Genomic DNA, 19681 nt, shown 5'->3' with positions numbered 1-19681 from the left:
AATTAGGGTTTAGGGTTTATAAGTCTATAAATATACATATTTACATTCTACCTAGGGTTGCAAACAAATAAATTTCTCGGAGAAACAGAGGGAGGAGTTAGAGAGAAACGCAGAGTATCCTTGGTTGATTATTAAAGCAGTTCAAAGAGGAAGGCATGGGGTGTTTCTAGGTTGAACTAAAGCACTGGAGGAGCAGACTTGCTGTTAGGACACAAACGTATCTTACAGAAACTGTGGAATTAGAGTTTCAAATCTGAAACTCCAAGGCAAGTTTCTGATCTTCTCTTTCCCAGGAATTTGTGTTCTGTGCATGCTTAGTTACACTCCAGGAATTAAAGTAAGACTTAATGACATTATTTATACATGTTATAACAGTATTAAACATCATTGAATATAATCTGTTTTCATAGTTTTACACATTCAGCTTAAAATCTTATTGTCGATGCTTTACAAATTGATGTTTAGTTCCGTTATTGTTTGTATAACTCTGTCTTGTGGTTACTCTGGGATGTGAGTGGGATCTTAAAAACTAAAATTAAACATGTTAAATAAGTTTCTAGCATGATGGAATTGAATCTGTTTCTCAATCGACTACAAGTTCAGTCTTTTGTATGGTTGCCGTTGTTTCAAACTTTGATCTGTTATTCAACTAAAAGGGGTATAACTCTGTCTGGTGATTTATCTGGGATGAGGATAGGACTTTAAAATCTGTAATAAAACTATTTTTAAAGACTGTAACCGCCGGAGTCGAAGATGACAGATGCAGAACAAGCCAGGGCTCTTAGGGGTGAGAACAGGCTCCAAAAATAGAGGGAGCCTGCTCCCAAAACACTAGAGCCGGCTCTCTAGGGGTGAGAGCCGGCTCCCACCCATCTAGAGCCGGCTCCCAAGGAAGGGGAGCTGGCTCTCCTAAAGTAGAGAAGGCTCTGTGAAACTTAGAGCCTTCTCTTTCTCTTAAAGGTGCGTAAAACTGAAATTTTATGTTCTGTTTGGCTGAGTCTGGGTTTCTGGAATGGTTTAAAGGCTGTTGAGTGAGGTAATACACTGCTTATGATGTATGAAATAATTAAGAACCAAGCTTACATTCTGAATCTGGGACAGAATTAACATTAGTTTGATCAAAGGTCCAAATGTGGTTAAGGGAGCAACTGGCTTGTGTTGCAGACTGATGTGCAATTTGTTTTCTTTGCATGGTCTTAAGTTTTGAATTATGATCTGTAGTTGAGTTATGAACATTATGTTATTTAAATACATGTATGCTTGGTTGGGATTGACTGATAGCTTAAATATATTATATATCTCATTTGCTACAACACTGTCTAGAAGAGATTTGATTTCTTTACATGTTCTTAGGTTTTGAAGCATGGTTGGCAGCTCTGTTATAAGCAGGTTGTTATTCAATTATGTGTATGTGTGTTTGGAATAGTCTGATGCTTAATTCAGTACATAAATGCACAATTATAGTATTGTTTGGAGAAGGAAGTTGCATAAACCTGTTATATCAATTTAATGGACTGAAACTTGGGTTCTAAGTCTTTCAGTGGAGGCATGGCTTAGTTACACCCATGTTTAACTATATTTATGTTGGACCAAATTTATATACACCTTGCTACGGAACTGCATCGATTTATGTACAAATTGAGGAATGTGAATGCTTAGATTATTTTGGCAGTTTACATTATTTGAATGTTATAGTTAGGCCTTATAATGAATGCCTAATATTGATATATATATATTTAAATTATAATGATGCATATTTTGGAGAATGGTTGTTGAATACATTGTGTTATTTGTAAACTATGCTATTTGGAGGGTTGTATGCACCGGTATGGGACGGTGGCATATTAGGGACGGATTAGTTAAAATACTAACTCCTACCTATTTTTGAATAAGTTGAATTAACTATAAAAGTTAAGTTCTACTTGTATGGATGTATATGCACCGGTATGGGACGGTGGCATATTAGGGATGGCTTAGTTTAAAAAAAATACTAAGACCTACCTATTCTGAAATAAGATGGATTAACTACAAAAGTTAAGTCCTACTTATAACTTTGTGTCAGGTCAATAAGCTTTTTGAATGACACACTTTGAACGGACTTTATACATTTATTATATGTGCCATGGTATAAGCCTGAGTCTCAGGACCATGGTTAGGGCGCGTATATCGCCTAGGATGGATAACTGGACATAGGTGTTGTCCCCTGGTAGGTCTAGGTACCCATGCCCACCTTAGGGTGCGTATTTGCATGTTACCTTCTATTCAGGCTGAGACAGACTTACTGGACTAACAAGCGTCCTATAGTGTGTACTATATATACATATATGGACTACTCTAGATATTGTTGAGTCTATCTAAGATGTATCTGCATATCGAATTCCTGTTTGGATCGTAATAGATCAGGACTTGCATGTAGGCCTGACCCACTCCTTTATTTTTCAGGTATTCTCCAGTACCAGGCTTAGAGATTGATCGTGTTGATGCAGATACGGACACTCACTCTTCCGGTTACATAGGATTTCCTTTCTATTTTGGTTTTGGATTTTAATACTATAAATTTATTCAAGGATTTGGGATTAGGGGTCCACTAGGTGGATTCCCGAGTTGTACAGATTTGAAGGATTTAAATGTTATTAATTTTATTATCTTAAGTTGAGGATTTTTATTTTAGAATTCTTTCAGCGTTTTATTATTTTAATTTTAATTCAATTTTTTTTTTTTTATTTCTGCTTGTTTACATATTAATTGTTTGGTATCCCTCGGATCTGTGCTCGGACTTGATCACCCGTGGCTCTAGAATCGAGGGGTATTACATTTTTCCTCCTCCCAAAGCTCCTTCTCTCTCTACAAACTCTCTCTCTCTCTCTCAATTTAAGCATTTAAGCCCTGATTTCATCCATTTCTTGTGAGATTTAAACTTTGCCATTGAAGGCAAAGTTGACGAGCTCGACAAGGGCTACAATTTGATCGAAGTTGATTTTCAATTGGACTACCTTGGGATTTCAAAATTTTGGGGAAAATTGGGACTTTGCTCTTCTATTGAGGTAGGGTTTCTAAAGCATTAATTCTTTGGTTCTAATGAGCTAATTTCCTTGTATTTGCATGTTTGTATCAATTATTGCAAAAATAAATGCTTAAATGATATTACTTCATGTTTTACATGTTAAAAATGCCATGATTAATGGTTGATGGTATGAGAATTGGTGTATTACTTATTCCCAAAGCATGCAAGTATGATTGTAGCTAATATATGAACTGTTCGTATTCGTATGAGGTTGCAATACATGAAACATTCATGCATTGGCATTAGGTGAAAAAAAATTAGATTTTTAAATGAAAAGCCGATTTTGGGAAAAGTTTTGAAATAATGTTTGCGAAAACCGGATGGCAAGGAGTTACCTTGTGTCAGTGGCGTTAATCAGCGGTAGAGCCAGGATTTCAATTCAAAGGGGGCACAATTTATAAAACAAATAAATAAATAAATAAACACGCAAAAAGAAGAATTTTACGACGAAAAAAGAAAAAAAAAATTGAAATAAATTTGAATGGAAAAAAAATTAGAGTGTGATTCAAAAAGGGAAATTTGACTTTTAAAAAAATTTTTTTTTTAAAGGAATTTAAAGAATAAAAGAAAATAAAAGTTAAGATAATTTAGATAAAAAATTTTGGGGGGCATGATATATAATTTTTCATACATACTTGAAAAAAAAATACAAATTAACTATATATATTCTATTAGGTGAGCCAGGCCAGGGGGCATGGGCCCCCAGGCCTTAATTGGCTCCACCCCTGGCGTTAATAGAACCTTAAAGAAACGTAGGGAGACTGCTCTACACGTGGTTGAGTTACCTAGGTCCCAAATGACACTAAGGAGTTGCCTTAGGTCAGGGATAATTAACCAATCCTTCTCTTGTGGTACCGGGGAGTTGCCTCGGGCTGGGTTACATTAACGATTTGACAGTTATTATGTTGGAAAAGATTTTGAAATAAATGGGGATTAACATTAGCATTACATTGCATATTATTGATGGTGATCGTATTGACATAATGATATTTACTTGATTTATTTTCCCCAAGGTATGCATGATCCCTTCTCTATATTCCGTTATTTGTTTGTGATTCACGAGGTCATTAAGAGGTGTGTTTCAGACACTACGTACTGAATCGTTGTGCTCATCCCTTTATTACCATTTTTCACGTCACGACAAGGAAATAATTGAAGAAGGGCACCTCTGTAATACCCCTAGTTTTAAAAGGGATATAATTGAAATTTTATTATTTATTTTATTGTTTTCAGTATTTATTTTATTATTTTTAGGTGCTTACGTGACTATGTGTGAAATTTGAATTACGTGTTGTTTGAATTGACTTTTTAATTATGTGTTTAATTGTATTTTATTTTTTCTATAATTGAATTAAATTCATTTTAACTTGTTTAAATGCTTTGTTATTTTATTTAAATGAGTTAATTCAGTTTAAATTATTAATGAATTAAATTGTACTGTTAATTAGGGTTTAAGGTTGGTATATCTCATGCCGACTCAATTAGGTTTTCCATGGTGGATTAGGATTGGGCTTAGGGTTTCGATTAGTGCCTATATATATACTGTCATGTGTCTTCAAAAGGGTTTAGAACCCTATACACGTATAGTAGGATGGAGAGAAAACAGAGAGACGTTGTGGGGGAAACAGAACAACCTGGGTGAAGGTCTTGGCTGTGGTTTAAGGGTCGGACTTAGGAGAAGGGAAGGCTGAGCAGTAGGAGGTGGAGTGGACAGTAATCGGACATCGCCGGAAAGCTTAGGAAGACGACAACAAAGTTTTGAATCAAAAACTGTAGAGGCAAGTTATTTCCTTCATCCTTCCCTTTGGCTTGTGTTCTGTGCATCTAGATGGTCTCTAGGGTTTAATTAATCATTAACTGAGTTTCACATGTATAATAGATGCTATATTGATGATCTGTATGGGTTAAAATCTGAGTAATTACAGTTCGTGCATATTTGATATCAGTGTGTTTCTTAAAGCATGAAAAGTCTTTAGAACTTGTAGTTTATGTATTTGATTTTAACTGCTGTAAACACACCATGGGGATTATACTGGACATAGTTGGGACTCTTAGGAACTGTTGTAAAACCAAACAGACAGGTTGAGAGTGGCCGGAGACAAAGAAGAAGGCCGGAGGAGGTTCAGGTTTTTTTTTTTATGATTGAGCCTGCCCTTTTTTTTTTTTTTTTTTTAATTGAGCCTGCTCAATGTGTTTAGAGCCGGCTCTTTTTTTTAATGGAGCCTGCTCAAAGTGTTTGGAGCCGGCTCTTTTTTTTTTTTAATTGAGCCTGTTCAATGTTTGTTTGGAGCCTGCTCTACGAGTTTAAGAGCAGAATCCCTTGTTTTCGTGAAATCTGGACTTTTGGGCCCTGTTTGGGTACTTGTTTGGTGTTCTGAAATGGTTTTTGAAGTGCACTGTGGGTTTTAAACCTACTTTCATGAATTATTAAAGTCTCACATGGCAAAGATTATACCCATAGACTAGTGGATGAAACAGTATTAAACTATACAATTTAACATACTGTTAACGGACGGGTGGAACTGAATTGTTCTCGAAAATTCTAGGACTGCACAGAATGATTAAGAAGTTAATTTCAGGTGTTAATAGAACTTTAATTGATTAAAGTTTACCCCTAAATTAACGAAACAAACCATATAAAATTTATGCATTTATTTATACGGTTAAAGGATGAAAGAACACTTAAATTGCCTAAGCTTAATTTTGGCAATCCAGCAGGATCTAGTATGTTTATAAATCTTATTTTGGTTGCATGCTAGGATCATTTAATTAACAAGTTTGATCTATGCATATCTTGGATGTTAATGGTTAAAGTACTATATTCTTTTCTGCAGTTACTTGGACTATGGATTTGGGATTTTAATTGCTAGATTATTAAACTGTTTTTGCAATTACTTTGATTAAATGTTTGAATTCTAATTGCTGGATTATTAAACTGTTTATGCAATTACTTGGATTAAATGTTTGGATTCAAATTGCTGGATTATTAAATTATTTATGCAATTACTTGGATTATGGATTGGGATTTTTATTGCTGGACTATTAAACTGTTTTAGCAATTGTAGGGATGGTATTTTGGGATTATAGTTGATGTACTGTTTCAATTCTGTTTTATCAACTAGTTGGATTATGTGGATTTATTTGATGTACTGATTGAGTTATTGTATCATTTATGGATCATATGCATGGTATGCACCGGTATGGGACGGTGGTATACGGAAGGACGGATTAGATCAAAACGCTAATTCCAACCCGTTCATACATACGGAATGGATTAACTAAAACAGTTAAATCCTTCATGGTTTCATGTCCTGTCAATTAAAACAGTTGAACGACATATTGGATGGTTGTTTATATTTTCTGTTAGTAGAATAGATTGGGATTTAATTAAAACATTTAAATTCTAATTTTATGTCGTGTCATGGCAACGAACTGTTGAGTGGCACTACATTGGTTTGGATGGGAATTTATATATATAAATTATGGTACCGCGATCTGAGCTTGAGTCTCATAGTCGACGGTTAGGGAGCGTATATGCAGTAGGATGCGTAGCTAGCTATGTTGGTTGAGGTATACCCTGTTAGGCTTAGGTAGTCATGCCCACTCAAGTGTGTTTTTGCATGTTACCTTTTATTCAGGTTGAGACCTTCAGTATAGCCTAGTGAGAGTCCTGTAGTGTGGTTATATGTATATATCTATTTACGGATTATATAGATATGGTTGAGACATCGATGTATCTGCGTATCGGGTCTCAGTTTGGATTGTAATTAGGATAGAACTTGTTCGTGGGCCTGACCCACTATTATTTTTCAAGTAACGGACAGTATCAGGTCTTAGAGCTTGTTCGTGCTGAGCAGAGATGACTACTCACTTTACCGACGACATAGGCGGTTCCTATATGATTTAGCATTGGATTCCTTTCCGGTGGTTCATTTCTCAGTGTTGGTTTTATTAGAAGTCCACTAGATGGATTCCCGAGTTGTATTAGAATTGGAGAAGTTGGATGTATCAGATTAATACTTTATTTATAAAAATTTTATTCTGAGGTTTTCAGTTTTGGTTTATCATTCTAGTTTCTTTTCAGCAATTTATTTATTCCTGTTTTCTTAATTGTATTCTGTGTTCATTTATTGCTAATTGGTTTGATATCCTCGGGTAATCGGGTGTGGGCCTGGTTAACCAGCATCCGGAAATCCGGGAGTATCACAACCTCACAAGCTTAGTTGGGGTTAATGGTTGCATTTTGTGAACTTTTTTTATTCAATGGTTGCATTTTTGTAAACTTTTTGTAAAACATTGTATTTTGTGGCATTAAGGCCCGAACTTGTAATGTTTTGTAATTGTTGCAATGGTAATGTAACTTTATTCTTTTGGGTTTGTAATTATCAATTTTAAGCACTTTTATGTAAGCTAATGATTGAGGAATTGAAGTTTTTTTGTGTTGCCATGTTGTAGCCTCTATAAGTTGGCTTGGTAATTTACTTTAGACTATCCATGTATGTTGGAGTTGAGGAGGGATTGAGTGTCTAGCTTTGAATGCATTTAAAATGGCCAATTTTAGGCTTCCTGGGTGGGGAGCTGACTATTTTTTTTTAAGGGAGCCAGCTCCTTTTTGTCTATTAGGCTTTTACGCCAACTTCTCTAAAAGGAGCCGGCTCCCTTGCTACTATTATACATTTTTTATTATTATTTGTCTCTAGGACTTTCTCCAACCCTTTTTAAAGCTATTACAGGCCTTGTATACCATCCATTTGGATACTGTTGATGATTCGAAACTAGTTGAAATGTTACATGATAATTTATTCACGCTTGATGACTATTTCACTCTTCGTCCCCACATTTGGGTTTGGATTTCGAGTTTGATTTATTTATTTCGCTTATGCACCAGGTCATGGGGATTAGGGGTGTGACAATATTATTTATGTTATTATTTGATATTAAATGTATGCGGCAATTTATTTATTTTTATATATTTCTTAGAATACATGTATTAGCCCAACAATACATACATCATTCAAGTCAGGAGTGCGATTCGAAAGCGAAACCTCAAGGACTTACCTCCCAAATCCCTGCTAACGTCATTGCCCTTGGAGGCAATGCATGAGACAATTACACATAAATGTATTCACATGTTATTATTTGATATTTATGAAAAAAAATTGGTAAAAATTAATATTAATTGTCACACTCAGTACCTTCACCATCAAAAGAAAGTATTCACATAGTGTTGAATAACTAATGTCACACATAAATCAAACCCAAAAATTTGGAGATACCGATCGACGCTTAAGGACTAGACATCTACCGAAATCCCCTAATTGGTCAACGTGTGGCCAGTTCACATCGACCGAGTCTCGTATACATTAAAAAGAAAAACCACACTCACCACTTTCACCATCAAAAGAAGGTATTTACATAGTGCTTAATAACTAATATCACACATAAATCTTACCAAAAAAATTGGAGATATTGACCGATGCCTAAGGACCAGACGTCGACCGAAAGTCCTTAACCGGTCAATGTATAGCCACTTCACGTCGACTGAGTCCTATATACATGGAAAAAAAAAAAAAAAAAAAGACTATGACTCTTTTCATTATTTTGCTAAACACTGAGTATTTTGTAAACATCGAGTATTTTTGTATGTTGTCTAAAGTTAGCCCAAACAACTTTAACTTTGGGATGGAACTCTTTAAATTAACTTATGATAATGATTTTTATGATGCTCTATTTTTTTTGTAGTAAAATATATTTAACTTCAAATAATAACATAAATAATATGTTGAATTGAGTTACATTTATGTATGACATTATTTAGCCGGCGCTATATGAATACCTTGTTTTGGGGTGAAGATAGTGACGAGGGAGTAAGTTATTTTGTGTAATTGCCACATCCAAACATGGTTTCATGGCACTTAAATAAATAATGATGTGACCAACTATAGGCTAAGCAATATGCACTGCATGGGACAACATGGCAAAGTGATTTAAGAGGATTTGCTCCCGAGGAATATATGATTTCAGCATGGCAATTGACATTTGACTAAGGCAATTGATGCTTCAACCATTGTCTAAGTGATAAAAAAAAAAATGAATTTTTGGTGATGGTGTCGGATTGGCCTTTTGCAACAATAATTCTTTCCAATATTAATTTAGGGTTGGGGAGAGTGTTTCGCAGATAAAAGGATATATGAGTAATGTTGTCAAATTTAAAGTGCCAAAGGAGAATGTAGGAGCGAAATGAGAACAAATACAACAAAAACCGGCCCTAAAGAGACATATATTTCTGGGTGAATTAAACTATAGAAGCTATTAGCCATTTCTAATGCAGAAATTCCTCGTTACATTTTCGGATGTTTGTGTAAATTTCTCTATTCACAGATTTTTGCGCACACAATGCGAAGTCAACATTTGCTATGGTAACTTTTAATAAAAACAATTATATCATAGAAATTGATTCTTGTACCGATTTGTTGTATGAATTGTCAAGTTTGCTTAATTTAATTGGTTCATATATGCAACAAATAAAGAAGTGACCTTTTCACTTACTTGTATTGTGCATAAATAAATTTTCAAAAAGGTAATTCACTATAATAACATTACTCTTGTATCATTTTCCAAAAAATTTGTATTTCCTTTATTGTATCATTTTCCAAAAAAATTGTATTTCCTTTATTTGAACATTAAAAGTGATAACTTTTTAAAGACAAAATTACCCTTTCAATGTTGGACTTTATTCTATAAATTCAATGCGTATATAGATATTTTTTAAAAAAAATTTGTGAAAATTTATTGGTTATCAAAAATTTTAAAAGTGGTGATATATTATTGACCTTTCCGGATGAAGACAATAATTTTATGCGTTAGTACTCGAAGGATAGATACAGGGGTGCAATTTGGGTCGGGCAACCCGAATCTAACACGAGCCCAGTGTGATATTTTACGAGTTTAAATAATCATTTTATAATTAAAATTAGGTTTGGGTTGAAAAATCTGAACACAAACTCAATTAGGGTCAAACTTGGATTGAATATATTAATATTAGAATTCTAATATTATTTTCATATATATTTTATTTTAAATACATTTTATATAATATTCAAATTATGATCACCTTTTTTCTTTTTAAAATCCTTTGTTAAATATTAAATTATTGTAACTTAACATTTAAGAGAATTAATTTTCTACGAATTTGTATATAATTTATTAAAAATTTGCAATAATTTATTATTATTATTATTATTTTTTGTTGTTTACTAGAATTGATACTATAATTCAAGAACGCATTAAAATTTTGGTATGAAGACTAGCCATATGGGTAATCTGAAATCTAAGTTCGAGTTGCAAACTCATGTTTAAAAATAAAAGGACGAATTAGACTCGAATTGAGTAATTAGATTTTAAAATAAGATTAGAGTTGAACTTAAATTAAATATTTCATATGTTGACTCAAACATCTGAAATCAAATGTTTTTTTTATTTTTTGTCCTTAATTGAACTTTTGTTGGTCAAGCGCTGGCGCAGTGCGCACACACGCGCATCGTATAAATTCTAATGGTTGGAGGGTATGGATCTTGGATTAGGTCCACCTCACCGAACCAACAAAGGACAGAATTTTGGCACGGTAAGAAGAGTCCTCTCTATCTATACACGCATATACGTACAGATATAAAGTATCTGGCACGCCTTCGATTTTATCAGCCTTTCTTTCAAGACCTTCATATTGCTTTTCTTTTCTTTTTCATCGATTAATTTTATCAAAAGGTTTCGTCTTCAAAACTCAAACCCTAACCACAAGCAAGCATCATCTTTCAATCTCATCATATATAGCGACGACGTCTTTCATTTGACAATACAGAATCATCAGACCTATTAATTCTCTCTGCTAAGTAGGTAATTTTTGTTATTATTATCGTCGTTTACAATATCCTTGTTTTTGGTTAATCTGATTTTATTCATTTACAGTTTCATTTTTTTTGCTCAATGTTTGTTTCTATTAGGATTTGACTGGGAGGGCATTTGGGTTTTCAGATTCTAGGTTATGAGGATCAAACGATTATATCTTTTTTGTGATATATATATATATATATATATATATATATACATTTTTGCTGCTATATACTTTTAACTTATTCTAATATGCGTTAATGGTGTCTTTGATTGCAATGACTACCTCATCCAATTCTCTGAATTGGGAAAATTTGCTTGACTTCAGATATCTATAGCAGTAAATCGGCTGAAAAAAATGTGTTTATATGCTTTGATATGAAAATTTGAGTTTAAGAAGTTTGTTATAGCTAAAGGCCGGTAGTGAACAATGAGAATTGGGAAAATTTGCTTGACTTCAGATATCTATAGCAGTAAATCGGCTGAAAAAAATGTGTTTATATGCTTTATATGAAAATTTGAGTTTAAGAAGTTTGTTATAGCTAAAGGCCGGTAGTGAACAATGATTGGAGCAGTGTGATAGCATTAGATTTGGGATATCTGCATCTGGTCTAATTTAGTATTATCCTGATCAGGATTACCACATGAGGGCGCCTTTATATTTTTGTAATCTGTGAAATTGTCCATAGTTCTAACCTATATTGTTATTGCAAACTATGGCAGATCATTGTTGTTGTTGCTGTATTAATTAGTAGACTAGTAGTATTAGTGGTTTTTGGCCAACGCTATGAATCAATTCTTCAATATCAACCTTCCCTTTCTGGCAATCTTTGTTTGCTACTTCTCTAAAAATTAACAATTGGCAGTTCTAGAGAAATTCTAATTGGTAAAATTAACTTAGATTCATAAAATGAAATACAATGAGGCAGGAAACATACACATAGGATGTGTCATCTTAGTGGATAATAATATTAACTTGATAAAGCAAACACTTCTTTATTCATTTGGGTTCTCAAACTTATTATTTCCTTTGACAATTGAGCAGGAACTATGGCGTTTAGACGAAATCACCGTCCACAAGGTGGCACTATCAGTGATGACCACAGGTCATATTCCAGTAGAAATCTCTCCTCATCCAACACCTCCACCACCACTAACACCAACAATAGCAACCATCACTCGAGGAATTTTGCCAATTCCCTTAATTTCTCTAGGAAGTTTGGGGATGATAATTACAATGTTAATTATCTTAGGCTTGATATGGTGCCTTCTGTGAAAAGGAGAAAATTTACAGCCTCTTCCTGGGAAGATAGCAGGAGACATTTTCAACAACCCAAAACACATGATGGTGACCCTTCAACCCGCAACAGCAGTTCTGTCCTTCCTGCTCATACAAGAACAGATGCCATTGCTTATACGTCTACCACCGGGAAACGTGATCGGTCAAAGTTTGAGGATGATGATGTGGTCTTTATGTCAAGGAATGAGATTGACAGCTGCTCTCCATCAAGGAAAGATGGGATTGATGCTTTTTCTGAAACACATATGCGGTACTCATACTGTGCCTACCTGCAGAATTTGGGATTGCGACTGGAGTTGTAAGTTCTTTCCCTTCACATTTATAAACTTATGTTGTCTACAATCTCAGGCTTGGTTGTAGATATGGATTGTATTTTAAAACCATCATTTTAAGTATATTAATTAGTCTTATGAATCCCTTTTTTTTTGGACTCACTTGCAGGCCGCAAACCACTATAGGCACCGCCATGGTTCTTTGCCATCGCTTTTTTGTTCGAAGGTCTCATGCTTGTCATGATAGATTTGTGAGTTTCCTATCTTTCATGCTTCAAATTTTCTGAAGTTCTATAATCTTCCATCTCAGGATGCTATTTTATTTACAAAATATTTTGTGAAACATGTTTAAGTTGTATGATTTGTATCATATTTACTACGTTCTTATGGATGGATCTTTAAATGGGACTTAAGTACAATTGCTTCCAATCTTCCAAAGGTAAAATACCTCAGCTGGTTTTGCTGCTCTCAGAACCTGTTAGTCTATTACTTATATAAGAAATAAATAATGTTGAAAAGATTTCAGTATGTATGTATTGTTGTTTAACTATCTGGTGCCATGGGATTGTGCTTTGTTACCTGCAAGTTCATGATGATGAAATCTTGACTCTTGATGCAAAATATGATACATCAGTTGAAGACCAAGCCTACAGCTCAAGTGCTATCTCCTCCTCCCACACGGGAGGTTGAGGGTTCAAGCCCTAGTAGTGGCAGTAGTGGATGGGGTGGTGTATGAATAAATTATAAAAAATAAAAATGGTATATTACCTGGTTGCAGTCTGTTACTCCTTTGCCTATCTGCTCCTGTATTTGTTATTGTTATTTTCTCCCGGTTGCTGTGAAGGTTAATAATTGCTGATATATTTATGTTGCAGTTGATTGCTACTGCTGCACTTTTCTTGGCTGCAAAGTCTGAGGAGACACCACGGCCTCTAAACAATGTATTGAGTGCATCATGTGAAAATTTTCACAATTGGGATCTTGCTTTTCCCTTCCATCTGCTCCCTGTTGTAAGTATTTTTGGAACTCCCCCCCCCCCCCCCCACACACACACACACACACACACACACTCACAAGAAGGAAAAGAAGAAACGGAAAATTTTGCAGCAATGGTGCAAATAATCAATGTGACTGTGTAATTTTAAAGTGTATGATTACTGATTTGGTGTTAATATCTAACTTCGCCAAATCACATCATGAGTGCCATCATTAATTATTTAGTTTGAACTGGTTATTTCTTATGGCTATGGATGAATTCGGATTTTTGACATTATCAAATCACAACATAGGTGCTCTCTTTTAGAAACTCAGTTGAAAACTTCAAGATATACTTCTGTAATGGTCCAACTAGCAACATTTCCTAATCATAAGCATCAGTTGCACATTACAGTTCTTAATAATTGTCTTTAACATGCTTTCACAAAGTGGCTTACATATTGAACAGAACTGGTTTGAGCAGTATCGAGAACGGGTGACTGAAGCTGAGCAAATGATATTGACAACTTTAAATTTTGAGCTTAATGTGCAACATCCATATGTGCCGCTTACATCCATTCTTAACAAGTTAGGCTATTCACAATCACTTTTGGTGAATCTTGCACTGAACTTGGTCAGCGAAGGGTAAGTTCTTCCCTTTCAGTACTTTCTTAGTTTCTTGATGTTTGTACTATTGTAATTATAGTTATGGATCTCATTTATTTACAAATTACAAGTGCGGAATCTAGTGCATTCTGAAGTTTACCTCATTGCGTACATCGGAAATTTATTCAATCTTTCTCTTGATGATCTTTAGCTTGCTTCCACTTCTGCCATTATTTGGAATCTGTTGTTATCTTCATATCCATACAAATTCTGCTTGTAATGTTGTATATTTCCTCGTGTTTATGCTTATCAATCTGCTTTGATGGATGTGGACTGTTGGTGTTTGAACTTCAATGAAATGCAGATTTGTTGAGGTCAAGAGCCTGTTCGAAATGGAGGAGAATTTGATTCCTCTTTTTGCTTTCTTGGATTTTGAATTGTTTGTTACTTGTGTGAATATTTCTATATTCTATTTTCTTGATTAATTGCCCTGTGTCATTCTGCCATGGATATTGATTATTTTGGATTGGCATATAATTGCAGGGTCTATACAAGATTAGCATGCTCGCCTATTTGATATTCTTAGCTGGCGGATTGATATGCTGTTCATGGAAAGTTTTGTTTTACATCTGAAGTTGAACTACCGATGTGTTGTGCATGCCTTTTCCATGCATATATATATCTGACTTGATTATTGGTTATACAGAATGGCCTCAGAAGCTCCAGAACCAGTATTGACATTTCACTTTTACATTATTGTGATAACATTGGATGATTCGTGTTGATTCCCGTCACGATTTTCTTTCGTAGGATATGGCTGCCTATATTCTTGGTGTCCATACCAAGTAATCTAGAGGATACTTATGCGTAGGCAAATAAATCAAGAAATGGTGTTGAGTTATTTCTTCTTCATTCAAATTTTAAGAAGAGGGATAAGGCCAGATATTCATTGAACCTTTTTGGAAGAGCAAGCTTAAAGATTGAGTAGGAAGAACATGCTAGAGAAGATGGCGATTTATTTTGTTAGCTTTTGTAACCACCTATTTTTCTATTGTTGCTGGTGATTGATAGCATTACTCAGACTACCATCCGTCATTGCTCTCTCATCATTATCTTCAATGTCCATCATAGCCACCACTGCAACAGTCTTAGTGCCAATTGCTACTCTGTCATCAAATTGCTGAATTCCCAGTGTTTTTGCAATTACCCATCATGAGTGTCCTAAACTACTAGAAATCCTTGTCCTCTTCCTATGCGATTGTCTTTCACTTGCCACACACATCGGATATTCACTCTTTATCTTTCCTTTCAGATTCTCTCTCACTTACAAAGCTTACATGGAGTCCATAACTGAGAGATGCGGGCATTCTTGTCCGAAAGGCTATCTTTTAAACAGTCATTGGTGGAGGAAATGGCATGGGAAGGCTTACTTTTGGCTTTATGGGATTGGGAAAGAGTTAATTGGATCCTTAACACACACATACACACACTTTTATATATGCTAGTAAATTTATTTTAGAGGGCATTTCAAATATTTACCCTATTTTATTCTTATTAAGTAATAATTACCTACAATTAATTCTACACTACTGTTTATTTTGTGAAGCCTTGACTTTCCCCCCCCCCCCCCCCCCCCCCCCCCCCCTTCATTTTCTCTGGGTGTGTGTGTACCTATTTAGGCTTGAGGTTGTATGCTTTTGCAGACACATGTAAAAGGTTTTTTAGTATTCCTTTTTTTTGGTACAGGAATGCCACAAAGAGTCAACTCCATAGACAGACTTTATATAAAATGTTCTTCCCCTGCTTTTGTCCTCTTCCCAAAAGAAAAGAAGGGAAACGTTTCTGCACGAGTCTTTTCACTATTTTAGTTTATTTTGTCTCCTGCCACAATCACATATCTACTTCACCAAATCGGCGCCTTGGAATTTCCAATCCCAAATCCAAGGTTCGGTGCTTCCAAACATAACGGTAGTAAATTCAAAAATATATCAGTTACAAATCAAATTTTTTTTTCATGATTAATTGCTCAGATTGAACCCTAAAGGGTTAACATACATATATTTATGCCACAATTTTGCACAAAAATGAGGCTTCATGCCTGGTGGGCACTAATTTGGTCAACTTGTTTCTTTCTGGTTCTTTAATTGATCTATGCTCTACCCATTTTTTAGTGTTTTCTAGACAATGGATTTAAAACTATTATTGGTTGCTCATTGCCACCTCTATTTAATTCATGGTTCAGAGTCTGTTATTATTGTGGGCCGAGATGATGGCTTCCTTTTAGTATATTCTATTTTTCACTATCTATCCTTAAACTATCTTCTAGTTGTCATTTTTGTGACTTTCATTCAATTTTCTGAAACAACAATAACGACCAAGCCTTATCCCAATTGCTTGGGGTAATTAATCGATCCTTGTTACAGTTATTTATTTTTTTATTTTTTATTTTTTTCAATTAAGTTGGAGAACTTCATTATACTTTTGATAATTTATTATATATATACAGCTTAATGGTTGTTCTTTGTTGTTTTGAGTTCTTTAAAGTTGCTCCTATGTTTTCTAAATTTTCAAATCCATCCAATTGTTGTTGATCTCTAATTGGAGAATTACCCCAGCATAGTTGAAGAGGGTGATCTTTTAAGGTGCGGCAGTTGTTATTAACTACAAGGTTCTTGAGAAAACTAGATAAGAATCTGTTAGAACAGAATAATGTAATTCATTTGGATGTATGTGGACGTCTGTGCTCAATTTTGATTGTCACAGAGCTTGGTGGCATAGTTTGGGAGGAAGTGGTGTTTGGTGGCATAGTTTGGGATTTAATGAAAATATTACATCATTACAAATATAGAGTTAGCATTTACTTTTTTTCCCCCTGAATTAGTTGGCATTTATTTGTTTATACAGTTTTCTGACACTTCATTCTTACATTGTGAAATTACAATGACATCTTTATTTCCATCAAGTACACCCAGACGTACCATTCATCAGCAAAATTTGCTAATCATGGACATTCTTTTCTAGTTCGCGATTCCTGCAATTTTATTTTATTTTATTTTTTGTCATCTCATTTATATTTTATTATAGAGCCAAAATTCAACCCATTTTTCTTTTGCTATATTTTTAAAATTTTAAAAACTCTAAGCACTTATTTTGCAAAGAATAACAAGTACCTATTGTGAATACATTTTGCTATTTTACTCTTGGCAGCTGAGATTGATGTCTCAGAAGGTTTGTGGTGGCACCCAAGTATCTTTTACCATAAGGGCAAAACCACCATATGACCATAATGAGGTGGAATTGCATAATAGAAGTTTTATTGGTTAATTCTCTCTTTTCCAAAATATGGTAACTGCCAATGTAGGGCTTGGCTATTAATTTCTCAAAACACGTGTGTATATATTTATGTTCAATATTATGGATATATGGATATGAGTTAACTATATGAATTACTAGTTAAAGCCTTTTCAAGCCTCTGCACTATAGCTATAACTTGAGGATTCGGGCAGCATTCCCTAGACTTTTGTGTTCATGTCCTTAGCAAGAAAGCATGCATGTTTGGAATTCTACTCAGGTTGAAGCATTGAGCAGAAGACACTTGCACTTGCCATGAGAGGTTTGCTTGCTTGCAACATGTGTTGCTTCTTCCTGTTTGCCTTTTCATTTGAATTGTGTATGCTGTTGGAATCATAATTTCCCTGCAGCAGAACTTGGCCTGCCAGTTGATGTGTTGTCTAGATGGTATAACATGTTTGCTATAGTTTGGTACTCTTATTGGCAATACTGCAGAAGATTCATGGAAAAAAATTCACCTGGGTTGCTGTTTGTGGTTGGTAAGGGAAAATTGCCCTGGATTGCTTTTCTTACTTGATACTTTGATTTTTATGGTCTTGTCTTCAGAATTTAATATGAAAGTACTCTTGGAGTTAAAATGCTCGCAATTGTATATTAGTCATCCTTTTTGTAAGTTTTTGAAGCTGATGTTTTGTTAACGTGGCTATTATTTATGTTGTATGAGACACATCCCATTCATTATAATGTTGCTTCAGATGGTTTGTTTTTCTATTCATTAATTTCTCAGCTAATGTTGAACAATGATGGTTTTCTTGTTTCTTTTGAGTTCATAACTGATGGATGTTATTTTGCAGGCTTCGGAGCTCACTGTGGCTACAGTTCAAGCCACATGAGATTGCTGGTGGAGCTGCATTCCTTGCTGCCAAATTGTTAAAGATAGACCTTACTTCATACCAAAGGATATGGCAAGAGTTTCAGACGCCACCATATATTCTTCAAGGTATTTAATCATGTCTCTTTTTTCTTTCTTGTTGATCTATGTTTACATGATTAATTCCTTTCCCTAAGTAATTTCTTTCATATTCTTTCTTGTGGCAGTTTTTCATTCTCTTCCTTCTCTATTGTGGAACCACATTGTATGTGCATTCCTTTATATCTGATTTAAATTATAATGTGATTGTTTGAAGCAGATGTAGCACAACAGTTGATGGAGCTCTTTTAGAAGATACAAAAGATGACTACAATCGGTTCAACGCGACAGTACATGTTAGTTTTGTTCATATATATATAATCTGATGATCTCTGCGTCATTTAAGTCGGGATAATATGTTTTCTGCTGGTGGTCAAAGTGGTTTATGTGAGAAGGCTTTTAGGAGGGAGAATAGCTTCAAACACTTTTCCCTACACTGTAGGAGAATTAGTCTGAGGAGTATGTAATTTGAATTTTTACAAATGTGGAAGTGATGACTTATATACGTTATTGAGAGTTCATGATTTTTGTTTATCCGGTTGTGGTGGCAGTTTGTGTAAATAGCTTTCGTTTAAACGGTCTTTCTTGGTTTAACGGCATGGCGTGACTCTCAGCCGGATGTACTCCTCTTGTCTACCTGACCTAACTCCTCTGCTTTTCCGGATAATTTTGCATTCATTAGGTTAACTCATCGTTATCTTTATCATCATATCATAAACTCGTTTGTTTTTTTTTTTTTTTTTCTTCAGCGAATTTGAATTGTTTTGTTAGTTGACTGTCAAATTCTATTTAGAATTTGTGTTCTACTATCTGAATGGTTTATATTTGTAGTTGAATTATCTAAAACGCATGCATTTGACAAAGGGCAAGATATTCATATACAGGCCAGAAAGAGTTTGTATGAATGGAGGGCATTTGTACAAGCGGGTTTTTTTTCTTCTTCTTTCTTCTAAGTTGGAGCTCACACATATACTTCCACTGAAATTCGAGACCTCCTCTGGGGTCTGGAGTGCATTACAAGCTTCAAATCATTAATTTTTCATTTTCTTCGAAGAACCATCGGTGAACATCGAAAGCGGTCTTAAATCAGCTTGTATTTGAGAAGGATATCAGGATCCAATCCATACTTTTAAAGTTGGAGAAATGTGATACAATGATTATTTAATATGATTCCAATGCGTGCTTATAAAGTTGGAGAAATGTGCTACAATGATTATTTAATATGATTGAATAAATGAAATGTAAATTTAGTAAAAAAATCGGATTTTGATAATACATTGTTCATGATTTAAAATTAAAAGATTATCCAAATCACC

General features: G+C 34.6%; 1 protein-coding gene across 4 annotated transcripts; it reads left to right on the top strand.

The window, feature by feature from the left end:
* The first annotated feature begins 10664 nt into the window (after window positions 1-10664).
* LOC132275140 (cyclin-T1-4-like) lies at window positions 10665-18899 on the top strand. Of its 4 annotated transcripts, none has more exons than XM_059776547.1 (7): window positions 10667-10953; window positions 11997-12549; window positions 12693-12774; window positions 13399-13533; window positions 13968-14143; window positions 18250-18395; window positions 18583-18899. In XM_059776547.1, exons 2-7 carry the CDS (start codon window positions 12002-12004, stop codon window positions 18615-18617), a joined length of 1122 nt encoding a protein of 373 aa, XP_059632530.1. In that variant the 5' UTR covers window positions 10667-10953; window positions 11997-12001; the 3' UTR covers window positions 18618-18899. The 4 variants fall into 4 exon arrangements, with proteins under 4 accessions (XP_059632532.1, XP_059632530.1, XP_059632529.1 ...); XM_059776546.1 differs by having other exon boundaries at window positions 10667-10957; XM_059776548.1 differs by having other exon boundaries at window positions 10671-10957; window positions 18586-18899.
* The last annotated feature ends 782 nt before the right edge of the window (window positions 18900-19681 follow it).

This window comes from Cornus florida, unplaced genomic scaffold (assembly GCF_030987335.1).
Source record: "Cornus florida cultivar Cherokee Brave unplaced genomic scaffold, ASM3098733v1 CherokeeBrave_3.0.0_Hap2_Chr09, whole genome shotgun sequence".
In the NCBI taxonomy this organism is placed as follows: domain Eukaryota; kingdom Viridiplantae; phylum Streptophyta; class Magnoliopsida; order Cornales; family Cornaceae; genus Cornus; species Cornus florida.
This window is presented reverse-complemented; position numbering and strand designations above follow the sequence as displayed.

Bases quoted from the DNA above. Each gene is read 5' to 3' on its own strand.
- LOC132275140 (XM_059776547.1), top strand. From the start codon at position 12,002: ATGGCGTTTAGACGAAATCACCGTCCACAAGGTGGCACTATCAGTGAT. The intron at 12,550-12,692 runs GTAAGTTCTTTC...ACTCACTTGCAG, and splicing joins TTGGGATTGCGACTGGAGTT to GCCGCAAACCACTATAGGCA. The intron at 12,775-13,398 runs GTGAGTTTCCTA...TTTATGTTGCAG, and splicing joins ATGCTTGTCATGATAGATTT to TTGATTGCTACTGCTGCACT.